The sequence below is a fragment of the Helianthus annuus genome, chromosome 7, assembly GCF_002127325.2.
Source record: "Helianthus annuus cultivar XRQ/B chromosome 7, HanXRQr2.0-SUNRISE, whole genome shotgun sequence".
Classification (NCBI taxonomy): domain Eukaryota; kingdom Viridiplantae; phylum Streptophyta; class Magnoliopsida; order Asterales; family Asteraceae; genus Helianthus; species Helianthus annuus.
Window position 1 is genome coordinate 81,937,922 of NC_035439.2, and position 23,483 is coordinate 81,961,404.

General features: G+C 38.8%; 1 protein-coding gene across 1 annotated transcript; it reads right to left on the minus strand.

Moving 5' to 3' along the window:
• Positions 1–17,544: 17,544 nt before the first annotated feature.
• Positions 17,545–23,244, minus strand: LOC110914619. Its single transcript, XM_022159406.2, has 6 exons — positions 23,102–23,244; positions 19,352–21,909; positions 19,170–19,263; positions 18,345–19,078; positions 18,094–18,220; positions 17,545–17,706 (listed from the first exon to the last, which is right to left on the minus strand). The coding sequence occupies exons 2-5, from the start codon at positions 21,898–21,900 to the stop codon at positions 18,217–18,219; spliced, it is 3,381 nt and encodes a 1,126-aa protein (XP_022015098.1). The 5' UTR covers positions 21,901–21,909; positions 23,102–23,244; the 3' UTR covers positions 17,545–17,706; positions 18,094–18,216.
• Between the last annotated feature and the right edge of the window lie 239 nt (positions 23,245–23,483).

The window sequence follows — 23,483 nt, forward strand, 5'->3', positions numbered from 1 at the left end:
GAAACCCATACCTTAATCAACCGTTCCACTCCATAAAATGGTTTACAAAAGCTCTCACCAAGGACACGACCATAACAACGACTCAGGCTACGCGAAGACTAGAGGGACGAATGTCAGGAGCTGCATCCCAGTGGAAGCATAAGTCCTCTAGGTCAACGCGTATGCCCGAACTTGTTGGGTATAGTCGGGTTACTTGGGTAGTCAACGCCTAAACACCCAAGGCATTCTATCTAAACTATTACGTCTAGGGTATCAAATACGTTTATGTGTTTTCAAATTTAAACCTTACGATTTACCGATTTCTCGATTTATCGGATTTAAGATCCTAGATTTACAAGAACGCACAACTCGCACAGCCATCGCAATCTAAAACAAAGACCGAATGATCGCAACAAAACAAACGTCTAAGTACTCGAGTTCGCTTACGCTATTCCTCTCATCGCGTCCTCGCGAATTCTGAATCAATATCTATGTGTAACCTGCAGCTATATCTATATGTACTAAATACAAAACGAATCAATTATGTGAGAGTTTAGGAATCTAGAATTTTCCTACGTGGCTCCTATGTGTTTAATTAAATTCTATACCAAGTTTTGATCGAATCAAATCGCATCAAAATTTCAAAAATCATTATGATCGAATCTCATTCCGAATCCTTCTGTCTAGATGCCTTCCAACAACTCGATCTCGAGACGAGTAGCTAGGAGAAGAGCCCAACGACGCGCCGATAAGAGGATTGCCTCAATTGTGACCAAGGAAGTGGTCAAGCTCATTCCTCAAATTGTCGCGCAAGTGCACTCTCGAGGCCACTCTCGAGCCCCGGAAGACGTCAAGACGGAATCTGCATTCCTCTACAAACACTTCAAAGCCTGTGATCCAATACCTTTCACGGGTGAAGGAGATGTTTCTCAATTACTCCAGTGGTTCGATGCCATCGAGGTTACCCTACGTCAGAGTGGGTGCCCCGAGGACCTCCAAACTACCTGCGCCACCGGAGTATTTCAATCGCGAGCACTCGACTGGTGGACCGCCGAACGCAATAAACGTGGTATCTCCGCAGCTTACGCCCTCTCATGGGGTGAGCTGAAGGAACTCATGAAAGAAGAATATTGTCCTCCTCACGAAGTCCAGAAGCTAGAAAACGAATTTTGGGAAATCAAGCAAACCGAAGGTGACAATGCGAGCTATACAGCAAGGTTCAAACAGCTTAGCACAATCTGCCCAAGTCAAGTCAACACTCCAAAGAAAGCTATCGCAAAGTATATTCGTGGCTTACCAGAGTGTGTGGGCGATTTTGTTGAAGCTGCAAAACCCACTACCATCGAAGAAGCCTACCGTCTAGCCGCAGAGATCAACAGCAAACGAGTCGTGAACGGATTCTCCTTCAAGAAGCCTGTCACACGAGCTCATCAAGCAATCATCATCAACTCATCCGACGATTCCTTTGGAGAATCGGACGATGGTTCATCTGACAGCTCCTCGGAGGATTCTTCCAAGAATCGCTCCGACAATGCCTCCGTTAAATCGTCAGGCGAATCCGAAGACGACACTGCATCAACTCAAGAAGCCCAACCGAGCCGCAAACGAAGGACCGTGAGCCCAGACTCTTCAACAACTGGACTGCCGCAACCCGAACCTCTCCGATCAGTCCCAGTTCAGTCACAACGCGCTTACAATGGATCTCATCCCCTGTGTTTCACATGCACGTATCATCACCCGCTAGAAGCAAAATGTCGCTATTGCGCAAATTGCAACTGGTATGGGCATTATACGTCGCAGTGCCGTACAGGACCGTGACCTGGAAGGAAGTCATCAGCAACCGCCGTCTCCGCAAGTATCCACAACAACGTATTTTGATCCTAATGTTGTTGTAATAATCCGACTTATCGCTATCATTTCTGGAACTTATTTCATATATCATCGTGTGTGGATTCTATTTCTCTTACAATCGAGCACTATCTAGACGCTAGCACTATGTACTATATTATGTATTTTATCCCTATAACACTCTTAGAACGAGGTACGGTATACGTGCAAGGGACAACTAATCACGGGTGCACACGGGATTATCTTGGTCAGTGCACGGAGATCGTAGTGAAGTTCTAATGGTGCCATAACGTTTAAAAGCACGGTCAAGGCCGTGTCAACAAAGTGTGACACCAAAGCACGGGGCATAAGTAGTAGGGGTGACGCGGGGGTACGCTTTACCATACTACCGAAACTTCGTGAAGAAAGTGCCACGTGGAGTTGGACGTTATTAGACCTATCATACTATTATGGTTAATTTGACACTCTACAATCAATCAATCACAAGGCGTAACAAAACCAAATCGCATCACTGCGAGGCTTCTCGTAAGTCCGCGTACACAACGCAATTGCCACATCGACGGACTTAGGTAAGTTCGCCCCGAAGAGCAATTGGAGCAACGCGAGACTGGTCGTAAAGTCTAGAACGCAAATCAATCGCAGTTTTGTCGGATCTAACTCGCAATCAAATCATTCGATATGTGGCTCGAAATCGCAATCGCATCATGTGTTGTCTAGAAATCTCTAACGCTAGTTATTGTCAATTGTGTGAACCTCTATCAGCTGGTGTGGATCGCCTATTGTGGATTCACTAGACGAGTATCGAGAATCACTCGCCGCCTTCCACTCTTAACGCGCCTCGCACCTAATCCACCAACTCGATACTCTTATCATGGTTCGCTATTACTTATCAATGCACGCATTCTACGTGTCATGTTAGCGCACAAGACCTCGCTTCACGAGACGAAACTAACAAGGTTGAAACATGGTGATGTTTTGACCATATTAGTTGACTTTGTGGAAAAAGGCCGTGTGGGCTAGCCTTAGTACTATTCGTGGTGTAATCAGTTCAATCAATCGTCTATCACTCGCAACGCAACAATCGTCGCTTATCAATCTGTTGAAATCTATTGTCTATCGATGTTCGAATGTTACTTGGAAGTCATCGCAGGTGGTGTAATGTTAGGGTGCATGACATTGCTTCACAAGATAAAACTAATATGGAAACATGGTGTTTGTCATATTAGCAAGTCTTGTGGAAACGTGCCATGCGAACTTCGTGTGGAATCAAATCGAAATCTCATTTACCCGAATCAAAATCGTGTCATTCGTTGCCCAACCAAGCATACCATATCAGCGTTGTGCGACCGGACTACTCGCACCCGCTGCCTACGCTTGGTTTGCATCCAACTTATTTATATTCAAAACTCGGTCTAGCACCTCATCGCTAGGATCAAGGGAATCGAAATTCTATCTGTGTCTTATCGGCACGCATGACACTGCCTCATGAAACAGAGTTAATATGGGTAAAGCATGGTGGATACGCCGCTGGTACTTCCTATATATAAGTGTTTTAACCATATTAACGAACTTTTGTGGGAAGGTGCCACGTGGGGCCCGATGTAAGTTATTTTTCCATAGTATTAAGGAAAACCTATTTTTATAAAATTTTTACTATAACCGTTGGACAAATGAAATTCCTTACAACATGGAGAAAACATTGAATCAGTTTGGCTCCGTGCCCAATGAAAATTTCATAAGTCCAATTCTTTTCTTAAAAACCTTTGCAATGACCGACAGGAGTCTTCCCGAGAACGAGGGTTCGGCCGTCGAGTTCCGCTCGAACCCACGTTGTAGGAAAGTTTTCTTAAAACTTATTTTGCCACCTGATTCTTTTAAAATGTAAAACTCAAAACCTGTTATCAAATAACAAAACCCTCCACATAGCGCTGGTATGGACATCAAAACGGTCGACACCGCGCCATGAGGAGATTTTTCTTAATTAACTTCGGAAATTAATCGAGTATTGGTAAGTTTAAAACGCTATAAAATTGCTTTTTGTATGTGTTATCACTTCTAAGTAATCGAATCGTATGCTCTCTCTATTTTCACTCGCCAAATCGTAATCGATCGCTCGTTATCTAGACGCTAATAATCTCTACTCTCAATCGCATCAACCCTTACGACCCTACTATTGGATTAATTTCGGGACGAAATTTCCTAAAGGAGGGGATACTGTAACAACCCGCACCTTCGTGCGTTGTTACTACTCGACACACTCGTTACGCCTAGCACCGGAGATTCGGATCATAATGAAATCATACCAGTTATATCGCTAAATCGAAGTATAATCGAATAACTACGCATATTCTATCGCTATTACAAACCTATTTTGCATAACACTCACGATGATGTCGAATAAGGGCCTAATCTACCCTTCTCGACGAGCGTGAGGTGTCAAAATGTAAGTAATCGACGCTAACGAGGGCTAGCGGGTGAGTACTATGACTCTAACCGTCATGACGATGATGGCAATACGAGCAAGTAGTGCCCCGGTAGTCATCGTGGCACATCACATCGAAGAACGCACTCGAAGGCACGCGTAATTCGATCACCGCACTGAGAATTGGATACATAAATACGTATATACGGCCCTTTTGTGATTAATAATAATAAATAATTTAATAATTATATAAATATATGAAAATATGGCTCAAACCGTCGAAATCGCACCAAAAACGGGATCAAAAGGCTTCCGAACGGATCAATTCGATCAGGCTAGTCCAATTGGTCAGACCGGCCCAATCAGATAGGCCAGTCCGATCGGATGGACCAGCCGATCGGATGGACCAGCCGATCGGATGGGCCAGTCCGATCGACTGGGCCAGCCGATCGACTGGGCCAGCCGATCGACTGGGCCAACCGATCGACTGGGCCAGCCGATCGACTGGGCCAGCCGATCCAGTCACTGTTTTGCCTTCCTTTCTCCTTCCTTGCCTATAAATACCCCTCCATTCACTCCTAAACACTTGTGTTGCTGCTCCTAACCGACCAAGACGCTCCAGCCCTCAAATCTCTCGATTTCTTCCGATTCTTGTAAGTTTTCGGCTCAAATCTTGTACTTTCTTGATCCAAATGCAATCCTTCATCTTTCTATCTTTCGAATCTCAATTTTTAACCGTGAAATCAACGGATTTGGGGTGTTCTAAGGTGATGTCACCACAAAGTTCTTCAAAGGTGATGTCATCCCATGAAGAACAACTCAGATTCGGATGATTTACATACGATTTTTCATGAATCTCAACCAAATCAGTGTTTTCCTATTAAGATGGTCATGGATCTGAGATGTTCTGACTGATTTCATCACAAGTTCTTATGAACTTCAAAGTGTTGACCTCATATCATCAAGAACAACTTAGATCTAGGGCATTTCCTAAGTAAAATCAAGGTTTTTACATCAGATCTATACATAAAAATGGTAAAACCAGAACTTAGACCGACCTCCTGCACATTTCTTAGTGTCGTGTTGGTCTAGGATCTGATTTCTAGCAATAAAATGATCGATTTCGGGTTAAACACGGAAAAACCGACAAAAACGACCAAATCTGACGAACGGGGTGATTCCCGGCCGATGAAACAGGTCGGAATTGACGGGATTTCAGTTGCTTAACACCTCATCGTAACGTCTCGACCCAAAACGCCGAAGAACGCTCGAAAAATCATCGAAAACAGCCGAACAGAATGGCCGATCGAGCGGACCAATCGATCGAACAGTCCAATCGATCGACTGGACCAGTCGATCGAGTGGCCCAATCGATCGAACTGGCCAATCGATCGAGTGGCCCATTCGATCGAACGGCCCATTCGATCGATCAGGCCCAACCGATCGACCAGGCCCACTCGATCGAGTGGCCTGTTCGACTGGGCCAGCCCAATTTCACCATTTTGTCCGATTTTAACCCAATTTTGCCCGATTTCACGCAAATCGATACCGTTTAACGCATAGTAACATGTCACTCACATAAATTGTCTGAAATCAGGACATTCTCCGGCACCGATTCCGCAAACCTAACCGAATACGCGCTGTGAGTATACTTGACCCCTTTTATCGAATTTTGGGTGTAACATACGTTCCATAAAAACCAAACTTATCAAACGAATGATTTAATTGGACTATTTATCACTTGCGAATAACTGTTTGCATAGATATACGTGATGCTAGTTACATGTATGCTAGGACTTATACTCGTGACGTCCCACCAACAACTAGTATAGTACTATTTCGCCCGACGGGGTCTAGTTATGCCATCAAAGAGTCGAGCATCGAGGACTTAGCTGGTAGTATCAGTTTTATGAGTATATATGTCGTGTATTACGTTTATGCATGTGGAAATTCGCAGCACTTTTAATCTATCATACTACACATACCAAACCTGTATACTCGCCAATACTTTTGTATTGACAAAGTTTTAACGTATGTTGCAGGTTTAGCCGAAGTTTACATCAAATCAAGCTAGGAAGTCTAGAAACTCATCTAAATTATAGGTTGTCGGATTTGAATTGTTCGAGAGGACAAGAAATCTGTGATAACTTATGTGATTGTATTGTTTGTTAGTATGGGATGACAAATGTAATAAATATTATCGCAATATAGTTGTTATGGATTCTCTTGAGCAATCTGATTCGCCTAGTGCCGCGCCCCGATGATTCCGCCATCGGTTGGGGTGTGACAACCAATCTGGCACATGCTTAAACTCAGGCGTCTCACCCATCTGCACAAAACTCGGCGTCAACCTCCTACTTCTAACAATCGGAAACCTCGCGACAAGTTGAGCAAACAGAACTTCTTCAACCCCTTCAACATACTCCATAACCTCCTTCATCACCCCCGACGCTAACACAGTACTACACCCCTCCAACCCACCCGGTGAGGGATTGGCCAGGGCGGATGACGGTGGTGGTGGTGGTGAGGGTGAATTTGGTGAGCATTTCAGATGAATTTGGGGGAGATTGATGGATTGTGAAGAACAGGTGGGTGGGGCATTTCAGATGAATTTAGATGAGAGTAATGTATATTTATTTTAATTTTTAAGTTTGGTAGAAAATAGTTGTTGGGTAATTTTTTTTACAAAATAGCCCTTGGAAAGGTGTCATGACAAAAATGCCCTCATGTGAAAGGCATATGACCATACTTAACCAAAAAATCTAACTAGGTTTGCCCTAAAGGACATAACGTGCAACATTTTCATACATTAAGTACAAAAGTCATCAATTTTAAAGATAAAGGACAGCGCCTGAAATTTGAGACAAACATAAAGGACAAAACTTGTAATTTACTCTTTTAGTTAAATGTAGTCATGTGCAGGTCATGTAAGGGTAAACTTGTCATTTAATGCCTCTTTTAATACCCAAAGTTATCATCTTCCCCAATTACATTCTTCATGAACCCTGGTTACAGACTTGGGGGAAGTTTGTAAATTCTTGAACCCTTGAAATTCTTAAAATTCACTCCCAAAGTTATCATCTTCCCCAAATTTATTCTTCATGAACCCTAGCTACCATTCCCAGATCTCGTGGGTAAGCTGTTCACCAATGTTTAATCACTTTGACTGCAGTTCATGTGTGTGTAAATCTTGTTTCTACTTCTCATTTAATTAGCACACATTGTTTAGTAATAATGTATTTGGATTTAGACCATGTGTAGTGGAGCGTTTTTATTTAAAAAAAATTCAAAAATAACGCCCGAAAACGCCCAACGCACCGTTACATGGGGCGTTATATTTAAAAATTTTTGAAAAAAATGGTGAACGGCGTTTTATATAAAACGCTCAAGAACTCTGCCATGTTTGACTTGAAGGGACATGTGGCCAATGGGATGTCTCCATTGTTTGACTAGCCTGTTTGCTTTATTTATTTATTTTTTTTTCAAATGATTGAATGGGGGTTATTGGCATAATGGCCCACTACGCCACTTTTGCTATAATGCCCTAACACTGACTAGGATGTCACGTGTCGGATAATGCCCCATGGTAGAGGCATTATACAAACTTACCACTACACGTGGTCTTAGGGACTATTCTTACTTCTTAGACACGCATGATTATATCAATAGGGGTTTTTTTTTTTTTAAGTAGAAAGAAATTACAGTGCTTGATCAGAAACCACTTCTTCCCTTCTCAAAGCATAGATTATTAACATACTTTCTTTTTATTTGTGCTTATAGAAGTGGTGGTCAAACTAAACGCTCATCACAAGCAGGCTGGACAGATGAAGAGGTTAGTTGCTCGCTATGTGGTCTACTAGCAGTTGAACAATTATCTTTCTTGGTTAATTGTTTGGCTCTATAAACAAATAGGATGTTTGGGGGAAGTCTGTAAGAAATGTTTGAACAAATATCTTTCTTGGTTGATCGTATTAAAGAGTTGGTTGAAAAGCATGGCTGTAAGAAATGGTCACTTATTGCAAAACATTTGGCTGGTCGAATTGGCAAGCAATGCCAGGAGAGGTAAGCACATTGTTGCAAACATTGTGGGAAGTCAGATCTCAATTTTGGGGAAGTCTGTAACTAGGGTTAATGAAGAATGAAATTGAGGAAAATGATAAGTTTGGGTATTAAAAGAGGGGCATTAAATGACAGATGTACCCTCACATGACTTGCACATGACCATATTTAACTTAACTGAAAAATCAAACTGAGTTATGCCAAAAGGACAAAACGTGATAGATTTTAAAAGATAAAGTACAAAACTCATCAATTTTAAACATAAAGGACAACGTCTGAAAATGAGCATAAAGATAAAAGACAATCTTTGAAATTCACTCTATAAATAACATTGTAAAGCTTCTAGAACAGTAGACTTTTATTTTTTAAAGAAAACTTTTTTCTTGATTCCGTTTTCTACGTTTATTCCCCTTTTCTAATGCAGAAATTATATAGAATAAGAAGTTTAGCATTATAAGTGTTTTGAATCTTAGATTAGTCTTGGATGTGAAAATGTTAACCTGTGGCTATAACTAGAACGCAAGGGAGGAGAGATTTAAATAGGCATGCATCCAGAAAATAAGTACAGAAAGGTTGTAACATCCATATAAAACGGGTCTAAAAAACCCGATCCGTTGTGAACCAAAACTCCGTATAACAAATATAGTTGAAATTTATTTATTTAATTATTCGTTTGATGTTGGGCTTATAATAAATGTAATAATGATAGTAGTCCGCGGTTGTGAACCAGAAAATAAGCACTGAAAGGTTGTAACTTCCATAAAGTACGGCCATAAAAATTATCACACATAATAAAATGTGGTTAGGTTCGTTAATAGTTAGGGGCTGTTTGGCAACATCTGAATGGTTAAGTTCTAAATCAGTTAGAGGTCTGAATCATTAAGTGCTGAACCAGTGAGAGGTCTGAACCGTTAAGAGCATGTATAATGCTTAACCATTCAGAGGCAAATGTCTTACCAATTCAGATTAGAGGTCCTAACCATTTAGACTCTGTATAATGTTTAATCATTCAGAGGCAAATGTCTGAACCATGCAGACATCTGCTCGTGAAATAAACAGTCTGAACCATTAAGTGTTGAACCAGTAAGTAAGAGGTCTGAACCATTAAGAGCCTCATTAAGAGGTAAACAAACAACCCCTTAATCTAGTACATAAACCAGATTTTGAGATCAGGGACTAAAATTGACATACTATGAAAGTTGATAAAGCAAACACCAAAAATAAAACGGATGGATAGGCTGGGGGACCCGAACCCGAGCCTGTACCGGTTTCCCAAGACAAAACACACACCTACCAAACCACTCTGCCGCAACTTTATGTCTTAGAAGTCTCTTAATCGTTTTCCATATAAACACTCGACACTTTCGGATTCTTTTTGAACCCGGGCTTGCCGCCTAAAGATTCAAGGACCAGCTGCTCGAACTAGACGCGGGAAGAATCTCAAGAGTAATAGTCTGCAACATGTGGAAGATCACAAAAAGAAGAACACACCGTTAGCCACAGGGAGGGGAGCCTCTCTGTCAGGGGCGGACCCACGTTAAGCGGAATAGGGTCCCCGGGCCACAATCTTTTTTTAAAAAGTAGTAGAAGCGGTATATAAAATTTTCTATGGACCCCATAACAATGAGAGTGAGTCTGGTGCATTGGTAAAACTCCTTGTTTACACACAAAAGGTCCCGGGTTCAACACTTGTTTTTTCCGTTTTTTGTGTTTTTTTTAATCTGATTTTAAACGGTATTTTAATAGCCTTTCAAAAGAACAAAATCACACAGCAAAACCAAAAGTCACACTCTGTTTTCTCCTATGCACCATCCATAATCAAGAAACCTTCCACCTTCTCCAGTTCTCTGCCTCCTGCCTCCCTTCTCCTCCACCTTCGGCCTCCTACCGTCGGCTCCCCCTTCCTCCATCCTCTCCGCCGCCCTATCCGCGTCCACTGGTAAGTTCCATTTTGGTATATATCTAGTTGTTTAAGGTTTGCTAATTTTGCTATGAACATTTGTATATATCTACAGAATTTTTTTTAGTTCTGTAACTTGAATTTAGGGTTTAGGGTTTGCTATGAATTTTTTTCTACTTCTGTTAGAAGTTCATGTCTCAGAAGTTCAGTGTGACACCTGTGTCACCACGAACACCAAACAAATGCCAAACCTATGAAACATTGTGTTTCATACCTGGGATTTGTATAAATATGTGTATCCTTTGCACATATCAATTCTTGTTCAATTCTGAGCTTTAAATCGCTTTCTGGAAAGTTATATGCGCACTGGTGCGTAAACGTAATCAGTTTAGCGCGACAAACACTCTGGAATAGTGAAATAGGCTTAACATACCTTAAATGACCTTTACATAACTTAGAAATAAGTTTTGGAAGGTTTGGTATGGCAAAAACAAATTTATTCGATCGCAGGGACTATTTGCGTCAAACTACGAAACTATACCGATTCGTATGGTGTCGAACAGTCCGGAACTTGATCATAAGTTAAACATACCATATATAACCTAATCATAGCTTAGAAACAAGCTTTGAGTGGTTCGGTGTGCGAAAACATGCTTATATGATCTTTCAGGGACTAAAAGTGTCAAAAACGGCGTAAGTTTGCATTTTCGCGCATATCTTACGTTCTGGACACATCTGGACATCCAAAATTTTTGTACACACTAAAATATTTTTATTTTAGTGATCGCCATGCAAAAATTCCATTCGTCGCTTAATTTGGATCGATTTTTGCGTTCGTTACGACTTCCGTCGTAATTAACCGAACAACGCGATTTTACGATCAAACGAACCGACATCCGAGATATTTTTGAGCATGTTTTGAGTCCCCTATGCTTTAACTTCATTTTAGAGCCTTGAAATGAGGTTAACGGGGTTTAAACGCATCGAAAAAGGCTTTAAACGCGTGCAGGGACCATTTCTGCCATTTTTGAAACTTTGCTGAATCAGACACGCCGTAGCGTAGCGCGAGCCCTAAGGCCTATGCCGTCGCGCTACGCGAGTGCCTCATCTGGGCAGAATATGTGTTTTCAGCAACAGTTTGTAATTTCAGGGGCCAATCTTGCAATTTCTTTGTGTGGTAACCAAGTTACCACCTCTCCAAGGCTTTGCACCTGCTTATTACACTTGTATGGCTAGGATTAATGCTTAATGGCTAAGAAAAACAAGTGGAATGATCTTGTTAATCCACTGCAACTATAAATAGCCATCAACTTCATTCATTCCATGCTCATACCTCATTCTTCTCCTCTCTAATCTGCTTTGGAGCTCTCTTCTAAGCTTTTTGGGACTTTGTCTTCTTGTAGAAAAGATAGCAAGGACCTTAAGTGAGCTTCTTTCATTCTTTTTATTTCCTTTTTCCTTTTGTAGTGCAGAAAGTCAAACGTTTGGCCAACAGTTTGACTTTCGGTTTTGACCATCAATTGGTCAAGTCAAAGTTCAATTGAACTTTGACACGTGATTGTAATCACGATAGTTATAATCCTTCGCGATTATAACCGCTGATTACCACGTTATCTAGTTGAAGTGTCGAGTCAAAGTTTCGGTCAAAATGCGTTTTAGCACGCATTTTGCAACGGAACTACTTTAGGGTATTAAAACGCTTTGTTTTGATACCAAATCAGTAGGTTAGACATGTTTTGACATGTTTAACTCGACACTATTAGATTAGTGCTTGTTTAGGGTCGTAAGGTAAGCGGTCTAAACAACCGCTTAGCCTTCCGAACCCGACCCATTTGGTCGATCTTTAGGATCCGACCAAGCTTAGTAAGTGATCATAGATTCATAGGGAATAACCACTGAGGTTATACCTTATGATCACATAGGATTGGTTAGTCGTATGCTAGTTAGCTTGTATGCCCATAGGAAATGACCAAAATGCCCTTTTGAAGCTAAAATCCGTATTTTGATTATGTGAACATATTTTCAACATATAATCTAAATTAGTAACATGTTTAGGGATAATTGGGCATGTAAGACTTGACATAGCACATAGTTAACCATCCGAACCTAGTTTTACGCAAACGACGCATTATAGTGGCTTATGTTACCATAATGTGTCGAAACGGGTCAAAAGCACTTAGGTAGGCCTTCCAATCAGAATGTTAGGTCTATTAAATCATGCCATATGAGTTGCAATACTCATTTGATTTATAGAACTTCATTCTATCCTATCTTCCGATTTAGGATCCGATTGTTTAACATAGTGATCCATACTAGGTGCCACTTGATTCCTTGATTTCCCGAGCTTTGTTAGGACACTTAATCAAGGATACTTGCAATCTCAAGTGAGTACATAGTCCCCTCTTTTACTGTTTTCAATTGTTTTGGGGTGAAACATATATGCCTATTTTCCTGATTTTAAACTACATGATTATACATGTTTAGTACACATTCTTTTGACAAATTAAACGATTTCCTATGGTTTAAACACTGATTTTTCCAAAACTTAATAAACAAATTGTTGGATTGTACCATTTTTATACATTCACCCAGCCGATTGGTAGTATGATATAGCGCTATAGGACTAGACACCCCATTCCTGTTGTATGGAATGTCAGAAACCAAATTTAAACCAAATAGAAATTGCCTTCGTGGTATTTCTATAGTCTCCAAAGTGTAGTTTGATACACTAAGGCTTTGTTGAATACCAAATCACACTCTCTTTGTATATGTCGATATACTACAAAAGTACAGTTTGATGTGCTCTCAAATGTGATCTACCAAAGTATATTTTGATATACTATGTACAAAAATCCAACATATGTTTTAACACACCTACTTTGTTATTTAAACCAAAGCATAGTTGATATGCTACTTTTAACCAAAGCATAGTTGATATGCTATTTACAAACCAAAGTATAATTTGATATACTACCAATACTTTTATTCTTAAACCAAAGTATACTTGAGATATACTACCGAAACTATTATTTTAATTACTAAAGTATATTTTGATATACTATCCATTTAACTATTTCAAAACTAAAGTATACTATGATATACTATTTGTACAAACTTTTCAAAACCAAAGTATATTTTTGTCTATACTATAAACCCGTTTTCCAAAACGACACATTTTCAGAAACAAAACTTTTACATTAGATTCATGGCTATTTTGAAAAACATAAAACCTTTTCTCATATTATCTAAAGCCATGAATCTAATACACAAAATCCTATGTTACTCACAGGCATTTTTATGCTGACGTACCATATTTTCATATATGTTTCAGGTACTGCTATGTGATGATTGTTGATGCACGCTACATATAGGATGGACTTGTGCCTTAGCGACTTAAAACTGAGAAACAATTATTGTTTTATTTTAAATTGTACCAAAACATTGAATTCAATAATTCAATAAAACAAAACTATTTAATCCATGGTTGTGAAACAATGATTCTGTTACAACACTCCCCGACGTTTCCGCCACGTTTTGTTGTTTTACGTGGTCGGGGTGTGACAGAAAAGTTGGTATCAGAGCCAATGGTTATAGGGAATTAGGTTATTAGTAATGCTTTGACCTAGACTATAACCTTCCTAGGACCCTAACACAAGTTATCTTGTGTTTAGTCTTAAAACAATACACTTCACCTATCCTTAGGTGATAACCACAACGAGAACACAATAACGAATCCGCTTCGAAAATTAATCATCTATCCTTGGATGATTGATTACTAGGTTTTGAACCCTTCCAGTTTGATTCATCTTTAGCTTTGTGCCTTTTGAGTTTTCAAAATCCCGTCAAAGTTTGAGTCTAAATAATGTGAACACGTGCAAACTGGAAGAGTGAATGCCTGTACCCTGAGTTTTCTGTCTAAGGCTAGAGTGTTCGTACAAATCCGCAGTATCGGACCAGTCACTCTTACCTGGGAACTCTTGGGGTGAGTGTTCACTTATAGGCGAGCATGTCTTCAGTGATACATTATGTTGACCCATTTACTTTGATTTGTCACAGTGTCGTTTGTTTGTTTTAAGTAACGAACAAATGCTCACAATCCTTATGCCTTGTCGATATTCTTAACATCCAGTTTTGAATATCCAATGACATCTCACTCGTTTTTCCCTCATGTTTCTTTGCTCTTTTAGAATATGCCTCCTCGACGTGATCCAGCTCAGGATGCCGCCTTGGCAGCCTTAATCGCTCAGCAATTCGCTGTTGTACTCCCGAACCTTATCACCCAGATAAATCAGGCAAACAATAACAATAACAATGTTCAGTGCACCTTTAAGACATTCAACTCAGCTAAGCCACTCACATTTACTGGGTCTGAAGGGGCCACGGGGCTCCTACAGTGGTTTGAGAGTCTCGAAAGCACGTTTCGTCATGTACAATGCCCAAACGAGCGAAAAGTTGAGTTTGCGTCAAGTGTATTCCAGAAAAGAGCACTCACATGGTGGAATGGCATAATGAGGGATCGAGGTGCCAATGTAGCAATGGCACAAACCTGGGAAGAGCTTCGGGCTCTAATGATGAAGGAATTCTGTCCTCGTCATGAGCTTAGGGCTTTGGAACGGGAATTTGATGATCTCAAACAAGACAGCGGTGAACATCGAGCCTACACTGATCGTTACGAGGAATTGAGTCTGTTATGTCCTACCATGGTTACGCCTTTGGATAAGGCAATTGAAAGATACATCGATGGCCTTCCTGATCCAGTTCAGGATATTGTTACTGGCAGTAACCCTACTACCGTCAGACAAGCCATTGAACTATCTGCCACCCTGACTGAATCTCAAATCAGGAAGGGTAAGCTTTTCCGAAAAGGCGATCCAAGACCATCTGACAAGATAGCACAAGATAAACCAAAGGATAAACAGACCGAGACCTCTAAGAAGTCGAAGAAGCGTAAGGCTTCACAAAACTTCGCAGTAGTTGCTCAGAATGATCAGGTTGCACCAAATCAACCAGCACAGCCTCGTGCTAGGAAGAACTATGTTGGTACTGCACCCTTGTGCAACAAATGCAACCGTCATCATGTGAATCAGACACCGTGTCAGAAGTGTACCCACTGTGGGCGTTTGGGACACTTGGTCAATACATGTCGCCATGTTATCCAAAACCAAAATGTTGCAAATCCTGCTATTGTTCGAGCACAGTTTCCTCCTGGATCGTGCTATAACTGTGGTGATCTTACTCACTATAGGAACAATTGCCCAAGATTTGTTAATACAAATCCAGCACGCGGACGAGTATTTAACATAAACGAGGCAAACGCGAATGACAACGCAGCAGTGAACAATTAGTCTTTTGTATTTCCTTTGTTGTTATCTTTTGACATTTGAGACAATTCAGTTATTATAAATAAAATGGTTATTCCAATTTTATTTCTAAAACTGATACGATTGTGTGTGTGTTGACATACCCCTACAATATCAACACCAATGAACCATGTTCTTTCCAGAACAAACTACTCGTATGGTTCCTTCATTCTATGATCATTTGTGATCTCCCCAAAAATCCTAAGTACTAGTTTCTTTTAAGAAACAAAGTACAGGTGCAATCCTTAATCAGATACTTGAAGTACCATTTCAAATCTTTGATTTGATAAAGGTGCTATCGTAAGTCCTTAATTGGATTCTTTATTTATCCTAATACGAATGTTATAAAACGACAGAAACAAATTCCAAATCCTTATAAGATCTTCCTATCTTCATAGTTAGATTCTTGAGGATATTTTAAAGTACTAATTGAAGTCCGTGATTGGATTTCTAGTGTACTTCAAATTCACAAACGAGCTAATAACTAAATTAACGAATACACAATTTGGTGATTTTATGTTTATGTGTAACTCCAAAGCTCGTTATCTAAGTCCTGGTGGAATCTTCCGTATTTTCATATGTTAGATTCTCAGAAGGGTACTCAAAGTACTGTCTTAAATCCTTAAGGGGCTTCTATGCAAATAGTAAGAACCTTGGATTCCAAAGTGCTGATTCAAAATGATTATTTGGTTCTGAGTTATAAAGATCCCTTAAGTGGTCTATTTAAAGAGATCATACGACGATCTAGATAAGAAGATCATGTGTTGATCTGGTTACACTACAAGAAAAATGACCATTTGGGACTAAATTATGAGGGACTGGTCTTTCAGTCTCGGATACATAGTATCTGGGACTAATTTATTAGTTACTAATTGTATTAGAGACTGATTTATTTGTGACTGATACCCGTGACTAATAATCAGTCCTTAATACTTGGACAACTTATCCGAGACTGAATTTTAGTCACAAATATGTTTGTCTAAAAATAATTTTTGGTGGGAAACATATTGGTTACTGAAATTCAGTCCTAAATAATTGCCCTCATTAATAAAAATGGCGCCAATTTATTGGTCACTAATATTCAGTCACTAATATATTGACACTGAGGGACAAAATTACGATGGACTGATCTATCAGTCTCGAATAAATAGTATCCGGGACTAATTTATTAGTTACTAATTGTATTAAAGGTTGATTTTTTTGTGACTGATATCCGTGACTAATAATCAGTCCTTAATACTTGGACCACTTATCTGAGACTGAATTTTAGTCACAAATATGTTTGTCTAAAAATGAATTTTGGTGGGAAACTTATTGGTTACTGAAATTCAGTACTAAATAACTGCCCCATTAATAAAAATGGGGCCATTTTATTGGTCACTAATATTCAGTCACTAATATATTGACACCGAGGGACTAAATTACGAGGGACTGATTTATCAGTCTCGGATACATAGTATCTGGGACTAGTTTATTAGTTACTTATTGTATTAGAGGTTGATTTTTTTGTGACTGATGTCCGTGACTAATAATCAGTCCTTAATACGTGGACCATTTATCTGAGACTGAATTTTAGTCACAAATATTTTTATCTAAAAATAAATTTTGGGGGGAAACTTATTGGTTACTGAAATTCAGTCCTAAATAACTACCCCTATTAATAAAAATGGTGCCATTTTATTGTTCACTAATATTTTGACCACTTGTTTGAAACTAAATTTTAGTTATAAACATGTTTGCCAAAAAAATGGATGGAAACTTATTGGTTACCGAAATTCAATCCCAAATAAGTGGCCCAATAATAAAACTGGTGCCATTTTATAGAAATGAAGGATCAAATTCAGACTCCAAAGTCGTTGTAAAAACCCTATTGGACATGTTATTCAGACACAAAGCACAAAGCTTATTTGTAAATGTAAGACCATCGGTAAACCAGACATATGTATAACTGAATAATTTAAAAAAAACATATGCATTATATGTCCAAATCGATTCTAACAAAATATAAAACAAGTTCAAAGTTCAACAAAAATACAAAATAAGAACATTAGCATCCAAATCTACCTACCACACCATATCAACAACCCATGTCCAAGTAGCACCAGCCTCTAAGATAAGATTCTTCCAAATTCAGCCTTCTGAAAACACATTATAGTATGTTATTTTAAACTTTAATGCATACGACATAAAAAACCTTGTAAAGTGGTCATATTGTAAGAATCCGAAACATACAACCTTTTTTTTCAATTAGTTGGTTCCTATTTGGGGTAAATTTATAAGTTTAGTGCTCTAAACTACACAAAACATAAATGGCCTTTAAGTTTTTTTTTCCTATTTTAAGAACTCCCTTTTAAGTTCTTAAGAAAATCCATTTTAAATTATTTGTACAATAGAACCCAACTCAATATTTTTATCAATCAACCAATCTAATTAAGGTTCATTTTATAGTTGATGAGGCTATATGCAGAAACAAATAAATTGAAATTCATCAAAATTATAGTAAACTTCCATACAACAAATAATACCTGAAATTGTCCATATGCCCACATCATTGATTCCAATCCAAAATAAACCGGGTACTGTACCAGCCAAATTTGACAAAACATAACTAAATACTACTATTGAATCCTTTCTTGATAATTCTACTTTTACCTACAAACATAATATCCATAGTAAATTTTTAGATAATGTGAAACAATTCTACTTTTACATGTGTATTAGTAAATAAGACTAGTATTGTGAAATTTGAATACAAAATTTACATAGTGAACATTACCAATCATCGTCGTCGTCTGACTCATCATTTTCTATTTCATTATTGGGCTTATCGGTGTCTGAATCATCTAGATATGACTCTGAACCAAAATCTTCCATGATGTGATCAGAATCATCGATCTCCTCATTGATAAAATCATCTATAGTGCCTTCAGAATGTTGAATATCAACATTTTCAACAATTTCTTCTTCAACATCTTTACGACAAAGGTTGACATCTTCTATCAAATCTTCTGCATTGTTGTCTTCTGGAATATCCCACAAGTTTCTGTGGATAATTCTTTCAATGATTTTCCATCGTGAATTTGGTTTAAGTGGATCATTTACATAAAACACTTGTTTAGCCTGGTTTGCAAAGATGAAAGGATCTTCCTTGTAAGCATGTCGGGAAGTGTCTACGCTTATAAAATGAGGTTCAAATATCACGTTCTTTCTTCGACGATCAGTATCAAACCATGTGCATTTGAATAATATAATACGATAACCTCTTATAAATGACAATTCAATGACTTCATCAAGAAATCCATAATAGTCATCTTCAACATCATTATGAACGCCCGATACGGTAACTCCACAATTTTGTGTCTGTCTACCGTCATCGTTTGACTTAATGATAAATTTTACCCCGTTCACTATATAGCCCCTACGTGACGAAACTCGATTATCGGGAAGGCAAGACAATACATATAACTCCTCATTAATTTGAGATGGATTTAACGCATACATCTCATGAATCTGTTCTCAATTTTCAACATAATAATCATGTTATTATAGTGCAATGCAATATCACAAAGTAAAGTAAATAAAAATAGAGTGTGAGTATTACCCGTTTTGCAAACCACTTCGAGAATGTAGACTGCTGCATCTCGTAAAAATCCGATGATTCCGGATGTTGCATTTGTAAAAACCGTAAGTGTTCTCTGCCACATGCATATAAACTATTAATTTTGTGACATGCGACAGTTAATACTAATTCACAACCAAATATCACAAAAAAGAAAAACTTACTCTAAGTACGGCTGAACCTCTTGGCAATTGTTGAAGATAAACCATATTGCTTTTTTCATAAGATTACTCGGAAGGATATGGACTTCTTTTTTCCCAATACCTCGGCCATTCAATCTAAAAACATCCAACGCAGAGCTTCGAGCATCACTAGAGGTTTTGTCATAATTCCTGTCACGTTTATCCAACTTGGATTCAACACCTCGTAAATAGTGTGAACAAAATGTTATGGCTTCTTCAACAACATAACCTTCTGCTATCGAGCCTTCGGGTTTAGCTAAGTTTTTAACATATTTTTTTAAATGGCCAAGGTATCTTTCGATTGGATACATCCACCTTGATTGTACAGGTCCTCCCAAAATTGCCTCTTGAGGAAGATGCACACATAAGTGCACCATAACTGTAAAAAATGATGGGGGAAATATCCGTTCAAGCTTGCACAAAACCTTAACTACGTCTTCTTGCAACGCTTCCAACTCCCTCACGTGTAATGTGACTTCCGTAAGTTTCTTGAAAAACTGAGACAACTCCAGTAATGCATCACGAATCTGTTTTGTCATAAAGGGACGGATTGCAATAGGAATTATGCGTTGTATTAAGACGTGACAATCATGTGATTTAAGCCCATGTACCTTGCCTTGCTCAACAATCACATTTTTAGCTAAATTTCCAGCATATCCATCTGGAAAACGCACAGAGCTAAGTAAATTACAAAATTGTTTTCTCTCGTCTCGAGTTAAAACATACAGAGCATGTGGTTTAACCCAATGATCATTCTCTCTCACCAAGTGAAGCTCTTTACGTATGTTCATATCTTCTAAATCTAGTCGAGCTTTTTCAGTGTCTTTCGTCTTTCCTTCTATGTTTAATAGGGTTCCTAACACATTCTCACACACATTTTTTTCAACATGCATCACGTCTATGTTGTGACGAATCAACAACTTAGGCCAATATGGGAGTTCGAAGAAGATGCTTTTCTTTGTCCAGTTTAAGTTTGAATCGGGAGGGTTCCGTTTTCTTTTTTTACCTACATGAGTTGGATGTTTTCCATGTTGATGTACAGTTAGATGTTTCAACTGATGTAAGCAATCATCTCCGTTGACAAATTTAGGTGCAACCCTAGTCTCTCTCTTTCCATTAAAATCTCGTGCTTTCCTCCAAGAGTGATTGGTTGGGAGAAATCGCCTATGACCTACATATGCTATTCTATCTCGCATACGTATACTGCTCGCATCTTCATTGCATATTGGACATGCCTTGTATCCACTCGTGCTCCACCCGGATAGATAACCATACGCAGGAAAATCATTAATTGTCCATAGAAGTGCGGCACGCATGTTGAATCTCTGTTTTGATTCACAATCATATGTTTCCACACCCTTATCCCATAGAAGTTTCAATTCATCTATTAGTGGACGCAAAAATACATCTATATCATTACCTGGTGAATCTTTTCCAGGAATCAGCAATGTCAACATAAATGAAGCATCGATCATAGATTTCCAAGAAGGCATATTGTATGGTATAAGCACAACAGGCCACATACTATAGGAGAGACTCTTTGCACCAAACGGGTTGAAACCATCACTTGCAAGCCCTAGGCGAACATTTCTAGGATCCTTTGCAAAATCAGGAAACATTGTATCAAAGTGTTTCCATGCCTTTCCGTCTGCTGGATGCCTAAGAACCCCCTCTTCTTTGATTCTGTATTGATCATGCCATAACATTTCCTTAGCAGTGTGTCTTGAGGCATATAAGCGCTTAAGTCTACTTGTGATGGGAAAGTAACGCAAAACTTTTACCGGTTTTTTCTTCCCTTTACTATTTTCTTCATAACGACTAGTGCTACACACTGGACAATTTTGTAATTCTGCATTTTCTTTCCAAAATAATGCACAATCATGTTTACAAGCATGAATAGATTCGTATCCTAGTCCAAGAGTACGTAAATACTTTTTCGCCTCATAATAGTTTTTCGGCAAGTTTGCGTCCTTGAAAGCCCGGCTAAATAAATTCAAAATCATATCAATTGACACAATTGTCATTTTGCATGTTACCTTCACGTTGATCAACTCTAGTAAAAAGCCTAGTACAGAAAACTCATCACACCCCGGGTATAAAGGCTTCTCCATATCGACAAATAACTTCTCCACCTTTGGGTTATTACGTAGACTAGCACCTTCCATGAAGTTTTCAGCTTCGGTTTCGCCGCCCGTAGGAAAAGCGTCATCAAGTAACTCATTGACACCGTCATTTGATTCGTTATCACTTTCTTCACAATCACTATTTGTTTGGTCTGTTTCATAACCAGGCAGATGTTCACCGTGATAAATCCATACATTGTATGATGGTTCAAAACCATTATAGATTATATGATCAGCAACAACTGTGGGAACATGTCTTCTTGCATTCACACACTTTTTACAAGGGCAATGCATCCTACCTTCACTATCAACGTATGTTTTACCCCTTTCTGCAAAAGCCATTGCTCCATTAACGAACATCGGGTCTATCTTATTTGTGATTTTAGTCCAGCTCTTATCCAAAGTCATTGCAAAATCCTGGTTAACAACAAACATAAATAAACTACTTATCAAAACAAAACATTATTCTTTGGTTTATGAGGTTGGGTTGCCCATGCGAAGCCTCCACCGCCCAACACTTAAATCCGTATATTTTACATTTTCAATGCTAAATCAGATCCCTGGCCAAATACAGTCGTAATGTACCATATCCTAGCAAATCATCCACTAAAGAAACACACGAGTAGAAGGACTGCTCGATGTTTAATTTCAAACTACACAAATTGATATGCATTTGTTTAATGTTTATCATTTTATTCTTTTTCCTCAAAATATAACTCCAGACTATACACATATATATGTACTTATTTTACTCTCAGACATTTACTTCTTTCCTATCAACCAATTTGTATTATACTTATGGTGAGTTATGGACTTCTCTGCCATTACTTAGCCTTTGTTTATGGGTAAACCTCTTATTAGGTTGTAAACTTGTAAGGTAACGTGTAGTGGGGCTCCATGTGGCGCCCTTTTCTCTCATAACGCCCCATAACGCCCTGAACACCGCGACGGGCGGCGTTATGGGGTTTTTTTTTTGGTGGGCAGCGCGATACATATCGCGGCGTTAATTTTGTTTGGTTACTTCATTTGGCAAATAAAAAAATAGAACAGAGTTTTTATAATTAATAATAAAATTGAAAATTAATAATTAGGTAATGATGGGTAGGGGCTTTATGACTACGGGCTTAAATGCATAACGCCCCATAACGCCCACCCGCACACGTGGCACGACACGTGTTGCATAACGCCCACACAGAGGCTTTATGACTACGGATGGCCTCATGCAGGAAGATGCCTACTGAATAGTTCCTCAAGTCCACAACCAATTAGGCAACCTATAAAAGGGCTATATAAAGAAATTTGCCACCATAACAGAAAGAACCTTAAGGAAGCTATCATCTATTAAAAGCATGCCCCAGAATCAACAACTTCTTATGTACTGTAACAATCAAATTTACTATGGTTCACTAAACAGGGATTCTTCCTATTCAATTAACCTAGATGATCTGATGGAGACTCGTCAATGAAAAGCTACAGCCTTTAGGCAAGATACAATGAGAAACAATTAAAACTCACATAAGTTGAATATAAGGACATCAATCAGAATCAGACGATCGATCATACAACTGGAATTATTAAAGTCGAACGAATTAACTTGAAGTGATCGTACCTAGTAGCTGGTAAAGGGGCAGAGCCGTCAGAGGAGAGGCGTTCCCGCGGAGGAGGCAGCGAATCCGGCGATGCTGGAAGAAGATACAGAGGTTTTGGATTCTGATGATGGTAGGCCGTTGTATATTTTCCGATGGTTTTGGATTCTGATGATTGTAGGGTATCATAAAACAAAAATGTTTGCGATAAATATATGATAAAAAAAAATTATAATTTGATGAACTTGAATTATCATCATAACGTAAACTTTAAATTTGTGTTTGGAAATATATTTAACAAATATTTAATAATGGTCTAAATATCCCATAGTTGTTATTTTCCTTCCAAGGTTTCCCTAACATGAATCATATGGGTAAACTAGGGAATGACAAAAAAGTTGTACC